The sequence below is a fragment of the Brachypodium distachyon genome, chromosome 1 (genome assembly GCF_000005505.3).
Source record: "Brachypodium distachyon strain Bd21 chromosome 1, Brachypodium_distachyon_v3.0, whole genome shotgun sequence".
Classification (NCBI taxonomy): Eukaryota; Viridiplantae; Streptophyta; class Magnoliopsida; order Poales; family Poaceae; genus Brachypodium; species Brachypodium distachyon.
In genome coordinates, this window is record NC_016131.3 from 61,509,228 (window position 1) to 61,531,740 (window position 22,513).

Here is a 22,513-nt window from a genome sequence, read left to right on the forward strand (position 1 = left end):
CGCCACGTCTCGTCGTCGGCAGCCATGGTCTCGTCGGCGGGAGGGTTTAAGGGCGAGAGAGAGGGAGGGTTTGGGCTAGAGGGAGGAGAGGAGGCGCCGAGAGGAGAATGCCGAGTACCGCCGGTGGTCGCCTCTTTTTATATCGCCCAAATGCGAACCGGCGGGCATCTGAACATGGTGATAAACGCGGCCGCGTGGCAACCGGCGGGCAACCGACATTAAAATCCACTCGGGAGCCGAGGAGGGGCCGGTGAGAAACTGGTGGGCGTTTAATTCGTCGCTGACAAGACGGGCCCGTCGCAATAATGGGTTGCGCCGGCGCCCCCGCTCGGCCCCTCCCCTTCCCTGTGGGCTGGGTGCGGTCTAGAGGCGCCGGATAACTTTTTGAGCCGTGCCGAATGAAAACAAATTAAAGAGGCCGGCTGGATGGGTTTTTGGATGCCGGCACCCCAAACCCGTTTAGTGAGCCTTTAGGGAAGCCGGCTGGAGTTGCTCTAAGTATCCGAAGAGCAACCCCGATCGACCTGGCCGGCCGGCCGCCCGCCCGCCAACTCATCCCGCACTCCCGCAGAGATATTTTCGTTTCTCGATGCGAACGCACAGGCCGGTGGCAGCCCCCTAGTACAACGGTACAGTACGACCCCAGCCTTCTAAATTTAAACATAGGATGGGGAGGAGCTCCCAAGTGCCAACGCCCCAGCGACCGACCGTACATGCACTCAGACCACCGTACGTGCGCGATGTAACTCCCTATCCCGTTACAGTACGTAGAGCCCACGAAGGGCAGTGCAGGCATACGGCATACCTTCGCTTTCGGTACCCAGTACGTGCACCAGCTTTCGGTCGGACGGGGAGATGCGGTGCACCGATCCATGAACTGCCGCCGATAGCCAGGTGCCCCCACGCGCCGACCATGGAAGATTCCACTTCCAGGGGCCGGGCCGGCAAATGCAAGGCGAGGCAAGTGACACGACATCCGTGCTTATTACGTTTTTTTTAGAACAGAGGGTTTCCTCCGGCACCAAATAGTGTCTTACATAACTTATCCGCACATAACACAACAACAGAAAAAGAGCAACAGTCTGAAACACAACAGGTGCAACACCCCGCTCTCTCCTACCCACAGAGCTCCCTAACGAAGACTGCTGTGCGCCTACCTAGCAAACTTCCAACAAACTAACAGCCACACAGGACAATATCGTTCATATACTACATGTTCATTTTTATCTCGGTGGTTTGTTCAAATCAACAAGTGGAACATTGCATGGACCCGGATGAAAGACAGCTCCTCTGACGTACGTTCCCTGCCGTGAGGGTGGCTGACATGTGGGCCTGGACCCACGGGTCAGCCACAATAGCCGTAAGTTAGGGGATCCTCCTCCACCCGGATGTGAAGTTCCCTTTAATTCACTACTAGGGTTGGATAACGAGCCAGCTCAGCTCGGCTCATGTTGACTTGGTTCAACTTGTTAAGTTAACGAGCTAATTCGACTTGACTCGTTAACATAACAAGTTGAAAAAATCGGCTCGTCTCGTGTAACTCATGAGTTAGCTTGTTTAACTCATTAAGCTCACTAACAAAATTGACATGTGTGCTCTAAAAATCTGATTATCTCAACATATATCACATCTATACAGATAGATGAGGTAGCGTGATGTAAGAATGAACAGATTTGAGTTCACAATAGTCAACTTAAACTACATGGAATTATTGAATCACTCGTCTGCAAGGAGTATGGGATTATATATATACCAAATTAAACGAGCTTAATGAGTACTCATTAACTTGCATCCGTTATCGACTCAGATCCGAACTGGGCTCAACTCGTCAGGCTACAAACCTACAAGTTCGAGTCGACTAGCGAGTTACTCGTTTAACTCACGGCTTTTGAACTAATTGTCCAGCCCTGCTCACTACCCCCAAATGCCTGATCGGTCATATGTGCTTCACCTGCTCGCCGAGAAGAGATAAGCCAAGGAGCGAGTACGTCGCACGTCGCCCAAACAAGTGTCTGGGGCTCAGCAAGACTAAAAGCCCGTTATCTGACAGAGAGAGCATGCAACTAAGGCTCAGTTTGGCATTGTTGAATTGTGTTGCCCTGAAATTATTTTATAATTTGCTATGAAAAAATACACACAAAAGTAGGGAAAATTGGTTAACCAAACATGAAAATGGTGAAAAGCGGGTGGAAAAAATGGAATTATGGTAATCCACGGCAATGCCAAACGGAACCTAAATCCGGGACCGCCAACAAGTGAAAAAACTCTTGCCACATCTCTAGCTCAGAACAAAGGTATTGAGACTGCTCACCAAACTTCTCCACAAGAACGAGAGATACTCCCGAGTAAATGACACAGACTTCGAAGAGAGCAGAGAAATCAACAAAGTTGTAGCTCTCTTCAGAGTGATGAAATACAAGAATTTATGTTGCTGACCAAGTTCATCTAAGCACAACCAATCATATTTCGATTCTGTTTCGCAGAATACAACTAATGCAGTTGCAACGGTTATTTAATATTTTTCTTCTTGAAAGCTAAGGGTGAAGAGATCATAAAGAGATTGCACATCTTCATGTATTCATCTTATATAGCACGGATAACCATTATTTATAGAGCCGGTTGGAGTTACAAGAAAATATGATGGGCTAGAATAACGCGCGAACGTTCCCGTGTTAGTCCATCTGCGCGTACGGTGGTAGTAGCCTGCATGCATGCAGCCCATTCAGCCGCAACAATCCGCATCCATGCATGCATGCAACTAGCACAGCAGGAGCAGCTGCGTCGAGGGGCAACGCATGTGTATTTTGTAAAATGTCACTTAAAATGTTCTATCTCTCAAACTGTACTTCCGATTTACGATCCGTCTTCACGGTTAATTTTGTCTCGATGAGATCTTCGAAACAAGATCTCATATTGATATGCTTCGACAACAAAAAAAGTTTGTGCTAAAAGTTGCCACCTTCTAGTGTATAAAGTTGCCACCATGTAATATACAAAGTTGCAACTTTCTAATATATAAAGTTGTAATACCGTGCGACGGTCGCACTATAGGCAACGCGTGATGGTCGCGCTAAAGGAACCACGCACTACGTTCCAGCAAATCCGCATCAGCTTAGCTGGTCCTTTTCACGCCAAGTCCTAGCAGCTAGGCATGTTGTGTCTATAGCTCCGACACGCGTCGGCTGCATCAGTAGCAGGCCATGCTATGTCAGATTGTCTTTGCTACGTCAACATTAGCTTGTGCCACGTTAGGTTTGTCATGGATGGATTCAGCACATTTTTAATTTGAGTTTCGAATAGGACAACATGAACGTCAGACATGGACCATGAGACTTCACGAGTTCAAAAAAGACCTTAAAATGTTAGCACAATTTGTCACTCCTAATTAATATAAATTACCACCCTAATGAACAGAAATAACCATGTAATGTCGATTTAAAATGACCCCCTACACACCTATCTTCCTTGTCGCACTTAATGCAAACAAATTGCCATCCCTGATGAATATAATTTGCACTCTCTAATAAACACAATAACCATGCCAATATATTTCGGTCAAAAATCTACCATGCACCATATATATCATCCCGCATCTCATCAACTCCAAATCAAGATATCACATCCATTCAAAACGACCCACACAAACCTTATGTCCATGTCTCTTTTATTGCACACAAAATGCCACGCCTAATGCACACAAATTGCCACTCTCTAATGAATATAAATTACCACCCATAGTACACACAAATTGCCGCACGCTAATGAACACATACTACCATCAGTAATACACACAAATTGCCTCCCCTATGAACATGAATAACCAAGTAAGTCCATCCATTTCGGTTATATAGCACCCACCATTGCATCCCACATTTACTCCACTCCAAATTGATCTACCACCTTCATGTAAGACGACACAGACAAACCTATTCCCATGGCATTCCTAATTCACAGATATTTGCACCCTTAATGCACAAAAATTGTCAGACTCTGATGAACATAAATTGCCATCCTGATGCATACTCATTGCCACCTCTTATGAACACAAATTGTAACCTTTAATGTAGATAAATTTCCACCTCTGATGAACATAAATTGCCATTCATAATGCAGATAAATTGCCACCTCTGGTGAACACAAATTGCCACACGTATCCTAATGAACACATTTAACCATTGTACGTCTGTCTATTTTGATCAAACTCTATCACTCACCGCTCGCTCTACCCGCTTGATTCAGTCGTCGCGACCCTGTATCTCGCCAGGGTGTAGCGAGTGTGCAGAGTTCCTCCCCAATGCAAGCCTTGCGGGAGAGGCACCACCGCTCGATCCACCCATCGATTACGATTTGCGGACTAGCAGCCTGATTCTCCCCGAAACGGAAAACAAAGCAGCTACGGCCCCGACAAATTGCATTGGTTCCATCCTTGTGGGCGGACATGATGGGCAAGCAGCCGCGTCGCTGATGGCTACTACGCTGGCAGCAACAACTACTGCTCGTGGCGGCGAGGGGAGCAACACAAAGAGGTTGTAACGGTTCAAGGCGGTGGCGGGGCAGCACGAGGCGACGTGCACGGTTCTGAGTGGGTCGCGCAGACAGACGACATGGCGTGTTGTTGCGAGAAGGCGGGCACAATGCGTGGTGGCGAGAGTGCCGTCGACGGGCGTGGCAGCCACGAGAAACCATGCCGCAAGAGCGAACGGACATGTTTTCTTTATAATTTCCGTAGGAAAAAAAAAGAAAAAAAAGCGTGCAGCAGCAGCAGGTTTCGGATGAAAAAACCTCTTCCAAAAACAACTGTTGCAAACCATAAGTTGTATGGAACGAAGTCGAAATCCTTTACTCATTGTGCTAATTGCAAAGCCGTGAGACCAAATCATCGATGCATTGGCAACAGCCGTGATCGATCCATGCGTGCAGGATCTTCTCCGCGGAGAAGTAAACTATACGCTCAGTCGTCATCTGCTAAAAAAATTACGGGAAAACTATGCCGTGTCGTGCAGGAATACGGACGACGACATGGCCAAAGAAAGCCGCCGAAACACGACGCCAAGGTTCCTTTCAGTAGCAGGCCGAGAAAAAACTTGCTGCTCCGTGATATTACTAGTCTAAACTAATCCAGATAGTTAAAGTTAAGCGAGAAAATGATTTGCTTTGTCAGATATCAACAGCTCAACTGCGTTGCGGCAGATCCAAATTGCTTGCTCCACTCCATTATCCAAAACCCAAAAGCATGGTCACTCTGGCAGTCTGCGGCTAATCATCTTCGGAGATTCCTCACGCCAAAGTGAAACGCTGCTGCTGCGGCAAGGCCAAGGCGGAGCATCGCGAAGCCACCAGCCGAGTTCGCCATGAGACCGCCGCCGCCGCCGTCTCTCGCCCTCCTCCCCTTCGTCCTGCTTCTCGTCCTCATCCCGTTGCCTCCGGCAGCGGCAACCGCGGCAGGCCACACCTGGCGGGAGGCGCTCCGCACGGCGGCCGGCCGCAGGGCCGCTTCGCCGGCGGTGCAGGAGGGCGCGGCCGCTGGGGTGCTCCACCGGCTCCTTCCCTCCCACGCGCACAGCTTCCGCTTTCAGATCGACACCAAGGTAGGTTCGAACGCGCCAACTTAGGAGACGAAAGCTCAGTCATCAGTAGCACTATAGACAACACTACTTGTGTAGTACTACTGTGCTAGTGCCAGTGACTTTCACTTTGATCGCTTCAGGGCGGTGTCTGTGGCGAATCCAGCTGCTTCAGGATAAGCAATGTCGATGGCTCGGGAAGAGGTGGAGCAGAGATTATGTATGCATGTCTCTCTTTTAATATCTGCACAGAATTGTTGCCTGCTTTGCTGTGTAAATTTAGAAAAAAGTGAAGAGTAAATTTCACAAAACCACAGTTTTTTGGGCAATCTTCTCACGCCAGCCCCCACTTTTGCTAATTTGTCCGGAAAACCACAGTTTTTCAGTCACCCTGTAACAACAAGCCCATAATACCGAGTTTAAGCCATTTGACAGTATTTCTTACAGACCGGGCCCACATGCAAGAGGTCACGTCGGAAAAACCCGGCCCGATACATGTCCAATGCGGGCTTAACGAGCCATCGGGTTAGGTCGGATTTGTCCGACGTGGCCTCTTACATGTGGGTCCGGGCTGTAAGAAAAACTGTCAAAAATGACCTAAACTCGTTATTTTGTGGGACAAATTAGTAAAAGTGGGGGCTGCGTCAGAAACTTGCCCCGAAAACCGTGGTTCTGTGAAATTTGCTCAAAAAGTGAAGGTAGTTATTAATAAATTGCTGTTACTGTCTACGATTAGGTTAGGTGTGGTTTTGAAATAGTCCACACCTTGACGCTACAGGGCGTGCTTACTTTGATTTGCTGATGAATTTGAGGTAGCAAAGTATGCTTGATCAAGAATCATTCAAAAGCCAAAGCATATCTCTCAAAAAGAATGGTCAAATCATTCTCTTGAACTCTTTTTGAGAGACAGAGTTAATATTTTTATATTTTTTTAACTAAGCATGGAGGGACAGAGGTAATAATAAAGCTTATATTTTCTTTAAAAACACTGAGCATGGGAGATGGATGGGCTACAAAACTCGTTACCATGCAACTATCGAGCAGAAACTTATTATGGTTTAATTGCAATATTGCAAATAAAATGAATGCTATCACCTCTTCATGGTGTACAGGATCCAGGGTACCACTGCCGTTGAGCTTGCATCTGGACTCCATTGGTACCTCAAATATTGGTGTGGGGTGCACATTTCTTGGGATAAGACTGGTGGTGCACAACTGGCGTCAGTCCCTTCACCTGGGTCTCTGCCACGAGTGAATGGAACAGGAGTGAAGATTAAGCGCCCTGTTCCATGGAACTACTATCAGAATGTCGTCACCTCCAGCTGTGAGTTTTTGTGTGTGCTTTATTTCAGTTCCCGTAATCTCTATCTTGTTCATAGGTAATCATGCCCCCCCCCCCTCCCCCCTTTTGTTGCCACATGGATTGCTTGATGGTTTAGGGGTATGGGAACAGATGCACATTTTGATTTTTTGTTATCATGGCTGTTTTTCTTTGCATGGTAACAAATATAAATCTGCACACAGCTATCGGCCTACTGTACATCACGAATTGCAGTTTTATTCGTTGGTCTAGTACATTCCAGTTCTACTAAATTTAATCCTAAGAAATTTAGGTTGCATAACTGACTCTGCACATTTTATAGATGCACATTAGTTGAATATACATTGTTTTGTAATTTTGAAGGAATTATATATGAAATCTTACCAGTTTCCGTTATATTTCATGGATTCCGACTTTCTTTTCCTGATAAAATCCCTGTAGCATATCTATAGACTCCTTTGTGTGGTGGGATTGGAGAAGATGGGAGAAAGAAATTGACTGGATGGCACTTCAAGGAATCAACTTGCCTTTAGCATTTACTGGACAGGAAGCTGTTTGGCAGAAGGTTTTTAAGGTAGTGCAATGGACACCTGTAACTCTAAAATGTTTTGTCAAGTTGTTGGAGCTTAGTTTTGTTAATATGATTCAACTAGTGCTTAGGCCTGAGTACTCTCAGAATAATTTTGATGATGGGCCATATATTAGGCCTGAGCAAAAGCTAGGCCAATGATTCAATGGAATACTCAGCTTCACCCAGGCTGCCTGGCTGGGCCCCAGCCTTGCCCAGTTTGGTCAGTAAATTGGTCATGGTCTGTTGGGCTGTTCAGTCCAATAGGCGGTGCTTGTTTTTCTTTTTTGCTGGTTGACAGTAGTTCTATAATACAGAATGCAAATGCAATTTACACTTTGGAAGAATAGAATTGAGTGCTCTTGCAGTAGAATAATAAGCTGGATAACCATTTAGTGTCTGTCACTCTATTTGGGATTTGGCATAGTAGCCTGATGCCAGCATTTTAACCTTCTATGATCTCACATCAACTTTTTTCACGAAACAATAAAAACATATATATAGTAATTACTCAGCACATTTTTTACAGTTTTCTAACCAGTTTGCCAGCATTTTTTTTTTGCTAACCAGTTAGGAACATTCTTCAAACATGACAGATGCAAAAGTTATCTTCTGTTAGATGTTCCAATGTTTTTATTTATTTTCCGTTCCATGTCAGAGTGGAATGATTATGCTGTGATTTCCAGTTTACTTTTTAACCTTTCTGTTGCATTTTGAGCCCTTGTTGATTACTGAGTTCTATTCCAGAGTTTTAATGTCAGTGACAGAGATTTAGATGATTTTTTCGGCGGACCAGCTTTCCTTGCTTGGGCTAGAATGGGGAACTTGCATGCGTAAGTTAAAAATAAACTTATCGGAGACAACTTAATTGGCAAATATAGTTGCTAGATAATAGCACAATAATGCAAAGTAAATAAGAATATATTGTCTCTGTTATAGCATTTTCGTGATTAGTACAGGATGGTGTGTAATAAAAGGTGACTTCACAAAATAATGTGTTCGGCATCACCATTCTGAAAATCTAAAATCAATATCCTATTGAGGTCTTCATATTTTCCCTACTTGTTAGTCTTTTACTTTTGCATAATTGTTTCCAAATGACAGACAATTGTTTTTTCTGGTCCCTTTTTGCCTTAAAAAACCGTTTGGTTAAATTGTAGGCTTATAGCACTGCCTCGAACACTCTGTTGGTATTCCTTCAGTAACACTTCAAATGCTAAATATGTATTGTACATTGGAATCACTCGGTAGTATATATTTGATGGTTTGACATTAAAAAGAAATACACAGTCATATACTTTCGTAACTATTTTTTAGATGGGGTGGACCACTTTCACAAAATTGGCTGGATGGACAATTGGCACTGCAGAAGAAAATATTGTCTCGTATGACTGAGCTTGGAATGGTCCCAGGCATGTTTTCTTTAACAGTCAGTAATCAATTCTTTAGTATTTCTTTCCTATTTAATATTTACGCTAGTTACATATACCAGCAGAGTTTGTCTTTCCTGCTACCATTCAAGTTATGAATATATATATTATCCTATCGATCTGTTGTTAATATGACTTCCTAAATATTTGCTTGTGGTTGTTCTGAATAATCCCCCTTATGCTGGATTATTACCAATATAATCATAAAAGTACTTACAGTGCATTGCCATTTTCAGTTCTGCCGTCGTTCTCGGGAAATGTACCAGTGGCGTTTAAAAAATTGTTTCCATCTGCCAACATAACCAGACTCGGGGAATGGTAATATGCTGTCATGTGTCATTTCTGCTTATATTATTGGGGATTATGTGCTAGTTTAGTACTTCCAAACAAAATAAAGATTTCACCATTGTAGTTAACTTTTGTTATCACGCAAAAATATCTATGGTTCCCATGGAGCCAGAAGTCCAACTTTGGTTCTGATACATTAATAATGTGTCTTGCAAAGTAACTTCCAGGGTTAAGAAGTGCTAGTAGTTTAGAGCATCTGAGACAGATAAAGAAGTTCTGAACTTCCAGAACAGTTTTTCTAGCTTGCAATATCTATGAACTTGTCCTTTCCAATTTGACTTAGTTACCATTATTTGGGGCTGCAAACACAGTTGTCCATAACGGACAACTTTTCACAAAGGATAGCCTGGAGTTATACCGTTCAGCAAATTCAAAGTCTTCACACTATTGTCCAAATGAAGTTTTTTTGAAAGCTTGAACCCATGGGTGCTGGTATTTTACACATTCCCCTGCTTCAGGAACACTGTTGATGGTGATCCTAGATGGTGCTGCACATATATTCTCGATCCTTCGGATGCATTGTTTATTGATGTGGGACATGCTTTTATCAGGCAACAAATTAAAGGTTTGCATTTCCTTCTGTGCAAATACACTGGAATTGATTTGTTCCAATTCTATGCAACTTTCCCCCCCTGGATAGCTTCATAGAGTTGATAAATGAACTAATTAAAGTGCACTTTTGATGTATGTTATAATCTGTATATGGAGTTCTTATCTTCTTCATACTTTTGGATATATGCAGAATATGGTGACATCACCAGCATCTATAACTGGTAACTCATACTAATCTGCTACTCTGGACATTCCATCAGGTGTCTTGTTGGCTTGTGTGGTCCAAATACAATATACCACTCTATCCATTGGCTTTTAGGTGAGGGTGTGCATAACCAAACGGAAACCAAAAACCAGACCCAAAAAGTTTGAATGGAACCGAAAATCTGTGTTTTCCAGTTTTCGGTTTCAGTTATGGTATGTAAAACAACTAACCATTAGCCAGTCGGTTAATTCGGTTAAAAACTGAAATAACTGAATAAGCCCATTGCTCTTTTCAAGACCACAGTTTTGTGCCGTGACTCCTTTTATACTCCCTCCATCCCATAATATGAGGCACCCACGTACTCCTAGATCATCAATTTGATTAATTGAATATATATTTTTCTTAACAAAAAGTACATCATTAGATTCGTTATCGAAAGAACTTTCTAATGACATAATTTTTTAATTATTTAATTTATATTTAGTTAGCTAAATTGATGATCTAGAAATGCGTGCGTGCCTCATATTATGGGACGGAGGGAGTAGACCTCAATATGGCGCCGTTTGTTGTCCCCAGGCGATGTGGGACTAAAAACTACTCTGTACGGCATGCTATTTAGTCGTAGTACATTAATTGATCAATCACGCCATGCAGGCATGCATGCCTGTTTCCTTTTTTCTTTTGTTTTTTGCGATCATGCGTACTTGGTTATTTGATACTCCAGGGCAGTAGCGGAGGTACAGAAGAATGTCCGGGGGCGGGTGCGGGAAAGGGGGGGGGGGGTGTGAAAATAGACCTAACCCTGAAGCTGGGGGGCTAAATTACCTATTTTATCTAATTATAAATGAAAATAGGTACCTAGTAATCAAAGAAAATATGTACCTAAGCCTGAAGCTGCATGAAGGTCCGCCATTGCTCCAGAGTCCAGAGAACATATATTGTATTCCAAAATATATTCTTAATTAATAAAGCTTCCTGGTTCCTTTAAATTAAATCTACGTGACTCCTTGCAGTATAGTTCCAAAATATATTCCAAAATATAAGCAAATGTTTTCTTTCTTCTCCATACTCCTTTAAATTAATGCTTCCTGGTTCCTTGAAGTATGGAGAAGAAAGAAAACATTTGCTTATATTTTGGTCGGTCTTGAAGCAGCTTGCACTTTTCTATTACGTGTTGTTTGAAAATTCATGTCAACTTTCGTTAGTTTGGTCATTACTGAAACCGAACCAATAATTAATGGTTACTGCCGAAACAAAACCGTATTTTTAATACAAACCGTTAAATCGAAATTAAAAACCTTATTAACCAAACCGAATTAACCATAATAATCAAATGCACACCCTGACTTTAAGGGCATTGCATTTGAACTTTGCAAGCTTTTACCTTCAGTTAGTCCAAAGTCCAAACGCAAACATATCCATTGTTGGTGCATTAGATCATTTTATTCGAATGACATTGGTTAACATGTTGGCTTGTTTGCCGTTCTGTTTATTCATGTTCCTTGCTCAAGGTGCTGCTTTTCTTTTGGTATTTATACAGCATGTGCATTTTGCATACTTTACTATCAAAGTTGTTCTTTTCAGTGACACGTTCAATGAGAATACACCACCCACAAATGAACCAGCATATATTTCATCACTTGGTTCTGCGATCTATGAAGCCATGTCAAGCGGTAACAAGGATGCAGTGTGGTTAATGCAGGTGTGGTTGCACTCTTCTTTGACACTCAAAAGTGTAAAATATTATCTATTTAATTTTTATAACAGCAACAGGATATGTTAATATGGTAGTAATTGGTGTCAGTTGGGCGTTACTGATGCCTTTTGGGGCCAGTCCTACAGGTGCCCGCATCCGCACTACAAGATTGAGAAGCGATCAATTATTTGTTGTGGACTTGTTTCCCTACCTCTTTACTTACCTGTCTTAGCATATCTTCTTCTTCCCTTATCTCTTAGTTAAGTTAGATAGTGAGACTGTATAAATTAAGGAGACCTCATGCATTTGTCATCAAGCAAAACTACAGACCACTTGCCTCACTACTCTCGGTACCTCAAAGGATTGCAGGTGCCACAGCTGGGGACAAGTGCCCCGAGGATGAGCTTCCTCACTGTCCATTACCATTTTTGCAAACCCATGGAAAGGGGAGCCAAATAAATAAACGAAGACGAAAAAACATAAAGAAATATACTAATGCACTCAAGCAATGTCCACAGAATAGAGTGAAGGTATGCACGGTTTCGCGGATGAATTACTAATTAAAGGTTCTAAATTGCGGTTCGCATGGCTTCACGGCGAGGTCCTAGCTACAGTTATGGTACCTATCACGGAAGCTATTTACAATAGAGTTTTTATATAAATAAGAACAGAATATTAAATACACATGATAAAAGGCACATTCAAATAAATTAGATAACCATGGTAATTTAGATGTACTAAGACGTCTCCATATAGAACCATAATTATAGTATTGAGCTAGCCAAAGTAGTACTATAAGTTTACGGCATGTCTAAAAGAGCGAAAGGGCTAGCTAGGATTGGTGTTTTAAATCACGGTTCACATGGCAGACGCAAGGTCCCTGAAAAACTTTTGAAAGACATCATCATAGCATTTTAACATCATAATATAAAAGTAATAAATATGCCTAAAAGGTAAGTCTTACAAGCCAATTATAGCATAAGAAAATAGTAGTAGAAATAAACAACCATTGCACTTTTTTTATCACATGAAGTACTTAATGACTAAGAAATATAGTTCTAGTATAGAAAATGAGAAATATGAAGTCTCTTGATACGTTTTCTCATAGTTTAATCTTAAAATTGATGTATTTTCGTGCAAAAAATAATAATATAATTGATGTATCTTCGCACAAAAATAATAATATAATTGATGTATCTTCGCTAAAAAAATAATACGTAATATAATTGATGTATTTCTTTACTTCTGATAAAATTGTATTTCAAAATTATCATACCATTTTGAGATAAATGTACTGATATTGAGTAGCGGGAACTACCCTTAGCTGTGATCTATGGAAAATAGCGGAGCTATTTGAAGCTATAGGACTAGTCGCTAGTATAGCAGAACATTGGCCTGTCGCTTAGTGCTTTGGGTCCAAAATAACTATAGTGGAGCTATAGCTAATATAGTCATATTCATACTGTCTCGGTGTCTCCTGTCCAAGTATGTTGAAAAATAAGAAAGAGAAGGTGCTCTGGCATGTTGTCCTGTGACCAGTGAAAAGTCAGTCACTCGAAGCCACAGTTTATACTTTATAACTGAAGTCACAGGGGCAGGAGCTCACCTCTCAGTTCACAGTGGCGGCTAGGGTTAGAGCCCAGGGAGAGAACACACACACACACACACACACACACATATATATATATCTAGTTAGGTGGGCCTAATGGGCCATACCAATAAATGTCCAGGATACCTCTTCAGTCCAACACTCCCCCTCAAGATGGGTGATATATATCGATCATTTCCATCTTGTCACAAGCATGATTACATTCTCTGGTTCCCAAGCCTTTTGTCAAATAATCTGCCACTTGGTTCGCTGAGCTCACATGAGTTATCTTGATAATTCTTTCATCTAGCTTTTCTTTAATGAAGAACCGATCAATCTCAACATGTTTAGTCCTATCATGCTGAACGGGATTGTTGGCAATGCTGATAGCAGACTTGTTGTCACACCAAACATTTAGAGGTCCACCTCTAAATACCTTCAGTTCAAGCAGAAGGCTTCTCACCCACAACATCTCACTAAGTCCTTGAGATAGTGCTTTGAACTCAGCTTCAGCAGTTGACTTAGAGACCACAGATTGTTTCTTGCTTCTCCAAGACACCAGATTCCCACCAACAAAAACGCAGTATCCCGAGGTTGACCTCCTGTCATCCAAGCAACTCGCCCAATCTGCATCACTGTATCCATCTCTATTCAGATGGCCATTACCCTTAAACATCAATCCCTTGCCAGGACAACCTTTCAAATATCTAAGAATGCGATGCACTGCATCAAGATGTCCACTTCTTGGGTCATGCATTGTATCTGCTTACTACGCTTACTGCATATGCAATGTCTGGTCTTGTGTGACATAGGTATAGGAGCTGTCCAACTAATTTCTGATACTTCTCTCTGTCCACGGGTTCACCACTTTGGGCTGCCAATTTGTGAGTTGAAGCTGCCCGACAACCCAACATACCCACATCACTCAAGAGATCTAAGGTATATTTTCTCTGAGATAAAGCTATTCCTGTAGGAGATCTGGCCACTTCTATACCAAGAAAATATTTAAGCTGACCAAGATCCTTAACCTCGAACGTCTCACTTAAGCATTTCTTCAGTCTTGCTATTTCCTCTTTGTCATCTCCTGTAATTATGATGTCATCTACATAAACTGCGAGTATAGTGATCTGTTGCTTGGAATGCTTGTAAAAAACGGTGTGATCTCCATTACACTGCCTGTAACCCATAGAACACACTGCTTGCCTAAATCTGTCAAACCATGCCCTTGGAGACTGTTTTAGGCCATAAAGAGACTTCTTCAATCTACATACCTTCCCAGCCATTTCAGGTGTAGAGAAACCAGTTGGAATCTCCATGTACACCTCTTCTTGTAGGTCACCATGTAAGAAAGCATTTTTAACATCGAGTTGGTGCAGTGGCCAAACAAAATTAGCAGCACATGATATTAAAATTCTTACGGTGTTCATTTTTGCAACTGGTGCAAAGGTCTCATCGTAATCAATACCATATGTCTGGTTGTATCCTTTAGCTACTAGCCTTGCTTTATATCTTTCAATCTTCCCTTCGGGGTTTTGCTTTACAGTAAACACCCATTTGCATCCAACAGTTTTTTTCCCTTCGGTAAGATAAGTTAGCTCCCAGGTTTTATTCTTTCTCAAGGCCTCCAATTCATCTATCATGGCCCCAAACCATTTTGGGTCCTGCTTTGCAGCTCTCCAATCCTTAGGAACAATCACTGTTTGTAGGGACGCCACAAAAGTCTTGAACGACGGAGACAAGGCAGCATAGGAGACATAATTGCTTATGTCATGCTCAAAACCATACCGGTTGATTGGCCTACTTGTTGCTTCCCTTGTTCCTTTCCTCAAGGCAATGGGCAGATCTAGAGAATCCCCTTCAGGCGTACTCCCTTCAGACGAGCTGTCAATATTTTGACCATCATCAAATTGCTCCCCTTGTACCGGATTATATTCCCCTTGCTCCCCCTGCCTGCGAATTACTTGACCTTGCTGAGTGTTTTCACCTTGACGCCTCCTCCTATACACTTGTAGATTAGTTTCCTCATTGACCCGTGGCCACCTCTGCTCATTTTCCTCAGCTACAACCACGGGAATAGGGTCCCCAACTATTTGCTGAGGTAGTCTTTGTTGCGAGTGTCCATTCTCCCCTTCTTTAACATCCGCAGACAATGGCTGATGGTCAAGCTCTTCAAACAAAGCACTCAGATCTTTCTTCTCCCCATAGTAAGGTTCAGATTCCCAAAAGGTAACATCCATACTAACAAATGTTCTTCGTTCTATAGGACTCCAACATTTATAACCTCGTTGTCCTGCAGAATAGCCAACAAAGATACACTTTACTGCTTTCTGATCCAGCTTACCCACTGTAGGTTTATGATCTCGAACAAAGCATGTGCAGCCAAATAACTTAGGTGGAACCAAAAATTTGTTCTCCCCTAGTAGCATCTCACAAGGTGACTTCATGCCAATAACTCTTGAGGGAGTACGATTGATTAAATAAGTTGCTGTCATTACAGCTTCACTCCACAAAAACTTTGGAACATTCATTGTAAACATTAAGGAGCGAGCAACTTCCAGAATATGGCGATTCTTTCTCTCCGCAACTCCATTCTGTGGTGGGGTATCTGGGCAAGAAGTCTGATGCAGTATACCTTTCATTGACAAGAATGTACCAAATTTCTTGTTCACATATTCTGTCCCATTATCAGTCCGGATCGCTTGCACCTGCACATGAAATTGAGGGTTCACATAGGAGCAGAAATCCTCGGAATACCTCGTCTTTATGTCGCATGAGATAAATCCATGTCATACGAGTATTGCAGTCAATAAATGTCACAAAATATTTCATCCCACTGACAAAAACAATTGGACATGTCCATACATCAGAATGGATTAACATAAATGGAGAGATACTTCTAAGATCCCTGCTAACACAAGTGGTTCTTGTGTGTTTTGCATATTCACATGCATCACACTTAAGTTTGTTCTTATCAACCCCACTCATTACATCAGGAAACACTCCACTCATTTTCTCAAAAGACACGTGACCCATTCGACAATGATGGATAATCGCCATTGTCTCCCTTTCTCCCAGCATGGCTGCAAGCACCGTGCTTCTGGATGCCCCTCGGTTCATATACCATAGCCCATTATGCCTGGTTCCTGTCCCAAGCTTCCTGCCAGTCTGCCTCCCCTGAATCAAACACATGTATTTGTCAAGTGTTATCCTGCAGTCCAGCTGGTCAATTAATGCGCTTAATGACACCAAATTAACAGGAAAAGCTGGAACATGTAGTACTGAAGACAATTTTATGCATGGTGTACACTGAACTGTTCCGACTCCCTTTATTGGTTGTGAGGTGCCATCAGCAGTTTGAATTGTTTCGTTATGTTCAGGTGGATACTGGATATATGAATCAAATTCATTGAGAGTTCCTGCAATATGTTTTGAAGCTCCAGAATCGAGTATCCAATCTGAGAAGGATTTATGGGGAAATGTAGACGCATTTGCAGAGTTACCTTCTTTTGTGTAGACATCATGAGCAAAGTTTCCGAAGTTGTTGTCCACCTGACCTTTGTTCTTCAACTCCCCTTGCAATGCACTTGCAGTTTCCTGTTCTGCAGCTGCAACATGTGCCCTTGAAGGTCCAGAGTTGTTGTGGCCACCTCTACCTCTTCCACCTCGATAACTTCCCTTGTTATAGCCTCTTCCTCTTCCACGCCTTGGAGCTGTGCATTCAGAACTCAGATGGCCTGTTATCCCACAATTAAAACAATCCCTTGTCTCTTTTCTTTCAGTTGCAACAAATGCTGAACGTCCCTGAACAGTCCCTTCACTCTTCGTCATCTTTAGTCTCACCTCCTCCTGAGCCATTGCTGCTATGGCCTCCTTGAGTGAAGGAAGAGTGGGTTGATGACACAGTCCAGCACGCCTCCCTTCAAATTCCGGGTTCAGCCCCTTGAGAAATTTCATTACCCGCCTGCGCTCAATCCATTTCTGAGCAGCCAACACACATTCAGCATGTGACAACTCCAATGGATCGTAGTAATCTAAATCAGTCCAAAGATGCTGCAGTTCTGCCACATATTCCAGCACCGATCTCTCTCCTTGCTTCATATATCATGCACCATATCCTCCACCTGGGCTATCACCATCACATTTCCTTTGCTTGAATACATTGTTTCCAGGGTCATCCACATCTCTACTGCACTGGATAATGACTCCACAGAAGCAGCAATGGTTGGAGTTAAAGAGTTCAGCATCCATGCCCGCACCAGCAAATCAACAATACTCCACTTCTTCCACTCTTCCCCCAGCTTATCCATTGGCTCTCTCACTTCACCCTTCACGTAGCCTATCAGCCCTTTTGTCCCCAAAATCAGCAGCCCCCTTCTAGACCAGCTCAAATAGTTTGAGACTCCCTCTAGCTTGATGTCATTTGGCATCAACTCCACCTTTTGAACTACTTCAGGCTGTGGAACAGAAATACCTGTGGATGAGGCACCATCTGCCTTGGCAGTGAGAAGCTCAACCAGCTGCTCCAACACCTTGGTGACATCTCCCATCTCTTCCGCCTGGGATGCACCTCCTGTTGCTTGCTGCTCCAGCCGCTCTCTCCTTCACCCCTGCTTCTCCTATCCTAAGCAGATCTAGGAACGGGATTCTCTCCCTCTCAGTCTGCCTACCCTAACTGTGAAATTGGCTCTGATACCATGAAGTCACAGGGGCAGGAGCTCACCTCTCAGTTCGCAATGGCGGCTAGGGTTAGAGCCCAGGGAGAGAACACACCCACATATATATATCTAGTTAGGTGGGCCTAATGGGCCATACCAATAAATGTCCAGGATACCTCTTCAGTCCAACAATAACAGACATGATTTTCATGAGCACATGATTGGCAAGTTTTATAGGGTACTGTAATTTCTAAACCTCCTTTACTTTATGCAGGGCTGGTTATTCTACTCAGATGCAGCTTTCTGGAAGGAGCCTCAAATGAAAGTATGTCCCTATCTTGGTTTTGAGCGACTTACAGTAATGAGGTTGCCTGTAAAATAAAGGTTAATGGCTACCTTACTCATAACTTGTAGAAGAAAACTTTATGTATAAATTTAAATTATATAAAGCGTAGTACAAAAATCATTTAAAGATGGATACCTACTTCTACTTGCACATGGCTGGAGAAAAGGCACTTTTCTACTAGATTTGGTTAGTATAAAGCTGCTCCCTATCCTTTAGATGCAGATAAATCTTGCTTATTTTGCCTTGCAGGCACTACTTCATTCTGTTCCGATTGGTAAGATGATAGTGCTTGATTTATTTGCTGATGTCAAGCCCGTATGGAAAATGTCCTCTCAATTCTATGGGGTGCCATACATCTGGTATGTCTTCATTTCTTTCTCTCTCCCTCTCATCTAAGTTCCAAACTTCTTGCATTCTTAGATATCACTGTTAGTACACAAATATGTGAGTTTCCGTTGTGCCAACCAAGTAAAGTAGTTAACTAATTAACTAATATGTTTATTGCTTAAACTAGGTGCATGTTACACAACTTTGGTGGAAATATTGAAATGTATGGCATACTAGATTCAATTTCATCGGGCCCTATTGATGCACGTACGAGCTACGGTTCAACAATGGTACATTTAGTTTTCAGTTCTTATGTATATTTACTAATAGCAGGGTTCCCCTTTGATGTTTCTCTGGAAAAGCACATCTTAACACCTTTTCTGATGGAGGTGCTTACATTTCATTGTTCCTCTTATTTAGGTGGGTGTTGGCATGACCATGGAGGGAATAGAACATAATCCAGTTGTTTTTGAGCTTATGTCTGAAATGTCATTCCGTAGTCAAAAAGTTGAAGTTGAGGTACGTACTACAAAAATGTCTGGCCACTGATGTGTCATGAGTTAGTAGTTTAGTCTTATGTCATCATTCTAGACAATGTTTTCAACTTCGTACAGAGTTAATGAGAATTAATGTGGTAATATATAAGATATTTAACTTGAAAGATCTTATTAATCTTGTCTAATTGTAGCTTCTGCTAAGGTTTTCTTAATCTTCTCCTAGTTTCAGTAACACCATGGAATTAATTTATGTTTTCTTATCTATAATGTCAATGTTGGCAGCTGCTCTAACAAAAAAGGGTTGACAAATCCTGGTAGAAAAAACATCCAACTTGCTATGGCTTTGCTCAGTATTAATCTGAACTAAATCAGACTTCTCTCTATATATTTCCAACCCTTTTGCTTTGATAGGTTGATTATCCAACTAATCTTATTTTTCACTATGTTGCAGGATTGGTTAAAATCATACTCCTATAGGCGATATGGTCAATCTAATGTCAAAATAGAGAAAGCTTGGGGAGTTCTGTACCATACGATATACAATTGCACAGATGGAATTGCGGTTCGATTCCATAGAGATGCTATTTTGTTACAACCGTGCAGTGCTTGCTGACATATTGACATATCCTTTTCGTATGTTTATTCCAGGATCACAATAGGGACTACATAGTTGAATTTCCAGACATGAGTCCAAGTTCATTCAGCTCCCACTTTTCCAAACAAAGGGGTATGCCAATTGTGAGGAAACATCCGAGATTCTTCTTAAGTGAGGTCTCGGCAAACCTACCACATCCCCATCTATGGTATTCTACAAATGAAGCTGTCAAAGCCCTTGAACTATTTCTTAATGCAGGAAATGATCTTTCAAAAAGTCTCACATTCAGGTATGCCTCATTGTAAGCACCAGTGCATTCTGGTGTCATGCATCCCTTTGAACTTTCGGTATCAGTTTAAATTTTTTTTGAGCTGGTGCATGTTCTATGCCATGAGCGAAGCAGACAAGGTTCCTAAGAAAGTTACTGGTGAGTGGCAAAGAAGGATTTCCTGGATGGTGTTCCATCACATATGGTTACCAGCAGTAACTGGAACCATACGACATTTACAAAGCAATTTTAGTTGTGCCCTTGCGAGATCTGAAATCCTCCCCATCAACCCTGGAAAAGGAGAGAGTGTACCAAACTATACTGGTTTCCTACCTATTTGATCTCAGACAGATGTGCTTCCATCTGTGTCTTGGTTTGTATTTAGTCGTGTCAAAGGATCACGTGCACAAGTTGAAACAGTTGTTAAATACTCCCTCCGTTTCATAATTCTTGTCTCAAATTTGCCCAAAAATGGATGTATCTATTCCTAAAAAGCGTCTAGATACATGTAATATTTCGACGAGAATTATGGAATGGAGGGAGTACTAGCTAAATACCCATGCATTGCTATGGATAAAACAAATTAGACTACTCATGAAATTAGACTAAAATCACTATTACATAGTAGTGGCACTGTCTATCTTATTCCAATTTTGGTGAAAAAACATTATTCAGATGTCAGTCTTTTGCAATAGGTTTAGTTTTTTCTTTTTTTCCCCATTCGACCAAAATATGGCCGCGTTCCACTATCAACTGATAATGGAACAAATAGGTTTAATTGTTTGCATTAGAAAGAGAGGGGGAGTTTTTTTTTTGACAATAGAAAGAGGTGAGGAGGTTTTTTCTTTACAACAGGAGGTGATGGACCGCTGCCACCAATTGGCTCTTTTATAAGAGTATAAAGAGGTTCAGCTAAAACAGAAAAAAGTCACAAACACGGGGTTCACTTCGAGATGAAACGGCCATGTGCCACCATAAGTATTTATGCGGAGTACTTGTGATGACATTGATAAGAGTCCAGGGAAGGGTGGCAGATAGGCAGAGTGCAATCATTGCACATCAGAGGCAATGTGAAGCTTTCACGCACATGTTTTTGAACAAAAGAAAAAGAATAAGTTAATCTTGAATTGTCAGTTATGTTTCTCAACTGCTTACTAAATAAGGCCATGATTTTGCTTTAACCAAGTTGTAATCCGTAACTGCTATCATAGGTACGACCTTGTCGATCTGACAAGGCAGTCACTGTCAAAGTTAGCAAATAAAGTGTACCTTGATGCTATGGATTCTTACAAAAATAAGAATTCAAGTGGTTTGAACTTTCACACAAAGAAATTTCTCGAACTGATTGTGGACATTGATATACTACTGGCTTCGGATGATAATTTCCTTCTGGGCCCTTGGTTGGAAAGTGCAAAAAGCCTTGCTATGTCTGAAGAGGAAAGAAAGCAGGTTGGTTTGTTTCACACACTTCATCTAACATCTGGGGGATCCTGGATGGATCAATCTTTTTCTTTCACCATGGACTGAATTAAGCTGTTTTATCAGTACGAGTGGAATGCTAGAACACAAGTGACAATGTGGTATGACAACACAAAGACCGAGCAGAGCCATTTACATGACTACGGTAATAAATAGTACTCGGTACTACTTTATTTTTTAAGTACAAGATGCCTGGTATCCATTTGAATATGACAGTCCACTCTGCATTACTAATTGCCCCTTTCTTTTTGAACACCCTTACTTTGGTCAGCCAACAAATTCTGGAGCGGGTTGCTGAAGAACTACTACCTTCCAAGGGCGTCGAAGTACTTCACTGGCTTATCGAGAAGCCTGCAGGAGAACCGGAGTTTTCAGCTGGAGGAGTGGAGGCGAGATTGGATATCGTATTCTAACGAATGGCAGTCCGGAGAGGAGCTGTACCCTGTGAAAGCCAAGGGTGACGCTTTGGCAATCTCCAAATCACTCTTCAGAAAATACTTGAGCTAAGCTTCCGACGCAGGTCTGGGACGAGGAAAATAATGCGCAAGTGAGGTCCGACCTGAGTTGGTTGTGTTCTGCGAGTCATGTAAGGTTGAACTGTGAATACTGTTTCGCTGTTTGCAGTGGGTATCGTACTGTACTACCATGTCTGAGATCGTGTTGTAATAAATTCAGTCGCAAAATTGCCCACCTTTCCTGTGTCTACAAGTGTGGTGAAGTTGCACCGTATGGTCTACTCGTCTGCCCGTTTTCCTCCTCCTGTCGCTTGCCTCTGCAATGTATTTTGTCTCTCGCAGAAGCTGGATCTAGAGCTGCAAAATTGTAATCCTCAGGGTAGTTCATTTGGTTAAACTAAGGAGGATCAAGGGGTTCCGAGGTCGCCTCTAGCTGGATCTAATACATGTCAGATTAGGTGGCGCTTGGGACAAGTAAAAGCACTAATAATTTCTACTCCGTAATAAGAATTTTTAAGTGTTACTCCCTCTGATCCTAAGGAGGGAGTAGACACTAAGTTAGAACATCGATGTCAGTTTTTGGTTGAAAATAAATCCCGAACAAGCTAAACGACTAGAA

The 22,513-nt window shown here is 42.2% G+C and overlaps 1 protein-coding gene across 2 annotated transcripts; it reads left to right on the plus strand.

Moving 5' to 3' along the window:
• The first annotated feature begins 5,178 nt into the window (after positions 1 to 5,178).
• On the plus strand, positions 5,179 to 22,175 carry LOC100836993 (alpha-N-acetylglucosaminidase). Of its 2 annotated transcripts, XM_003557782.4 has the most exons (19): positions 5,179 to 5,588; positions 5,708 to 5,784; positions 6,677 to 6,888; positions 7,338 to 7,459; positions 8,201 to 8,286; positions 8,771 to 8,865; positions 9,120 to 9,201; positions 9,690 to 9,796; positions 9,974 to 10,004; positions 11,573 to 11,690; positions 18,202 to 18,252; positions 18,523 to 18,632; positions 18,788 to 18,890; positions 19,021 to 19,119; positions 19,549 to 19,659; positions 19,746 to 19,981; positions 21,172 to 21,409; positions 21,506 to 21,584; positions 21,711 to 22,175. In XM_003557782.4, exons 1-19 carry the CDS (start codon positions 5,352 to 5,354, stop codon positions 21,944 to 21,946), a joined length of 2,430 nt encoding a protein of 809 aa, XP_003557830.1. In that variant the 5' UTR covers positions 5,179 to 5,351; the 3' UTR covers positions 21,947 to 22,175. The 2 variants fall into 2 exon arrangements, with proteins under 2 accessions (XP_003557830.1, XP_010228603.1); XM_010230301.3 differs by lacking the exons at positions 5,179 to 5,588; positions 5,708 to 5,784 and having other exon boundaries at positions 6,702 to 6,888; positions 7,327 to 7,459.
• Positions 22,176 to 22,513: the final 338 nt, after the last annotated feature.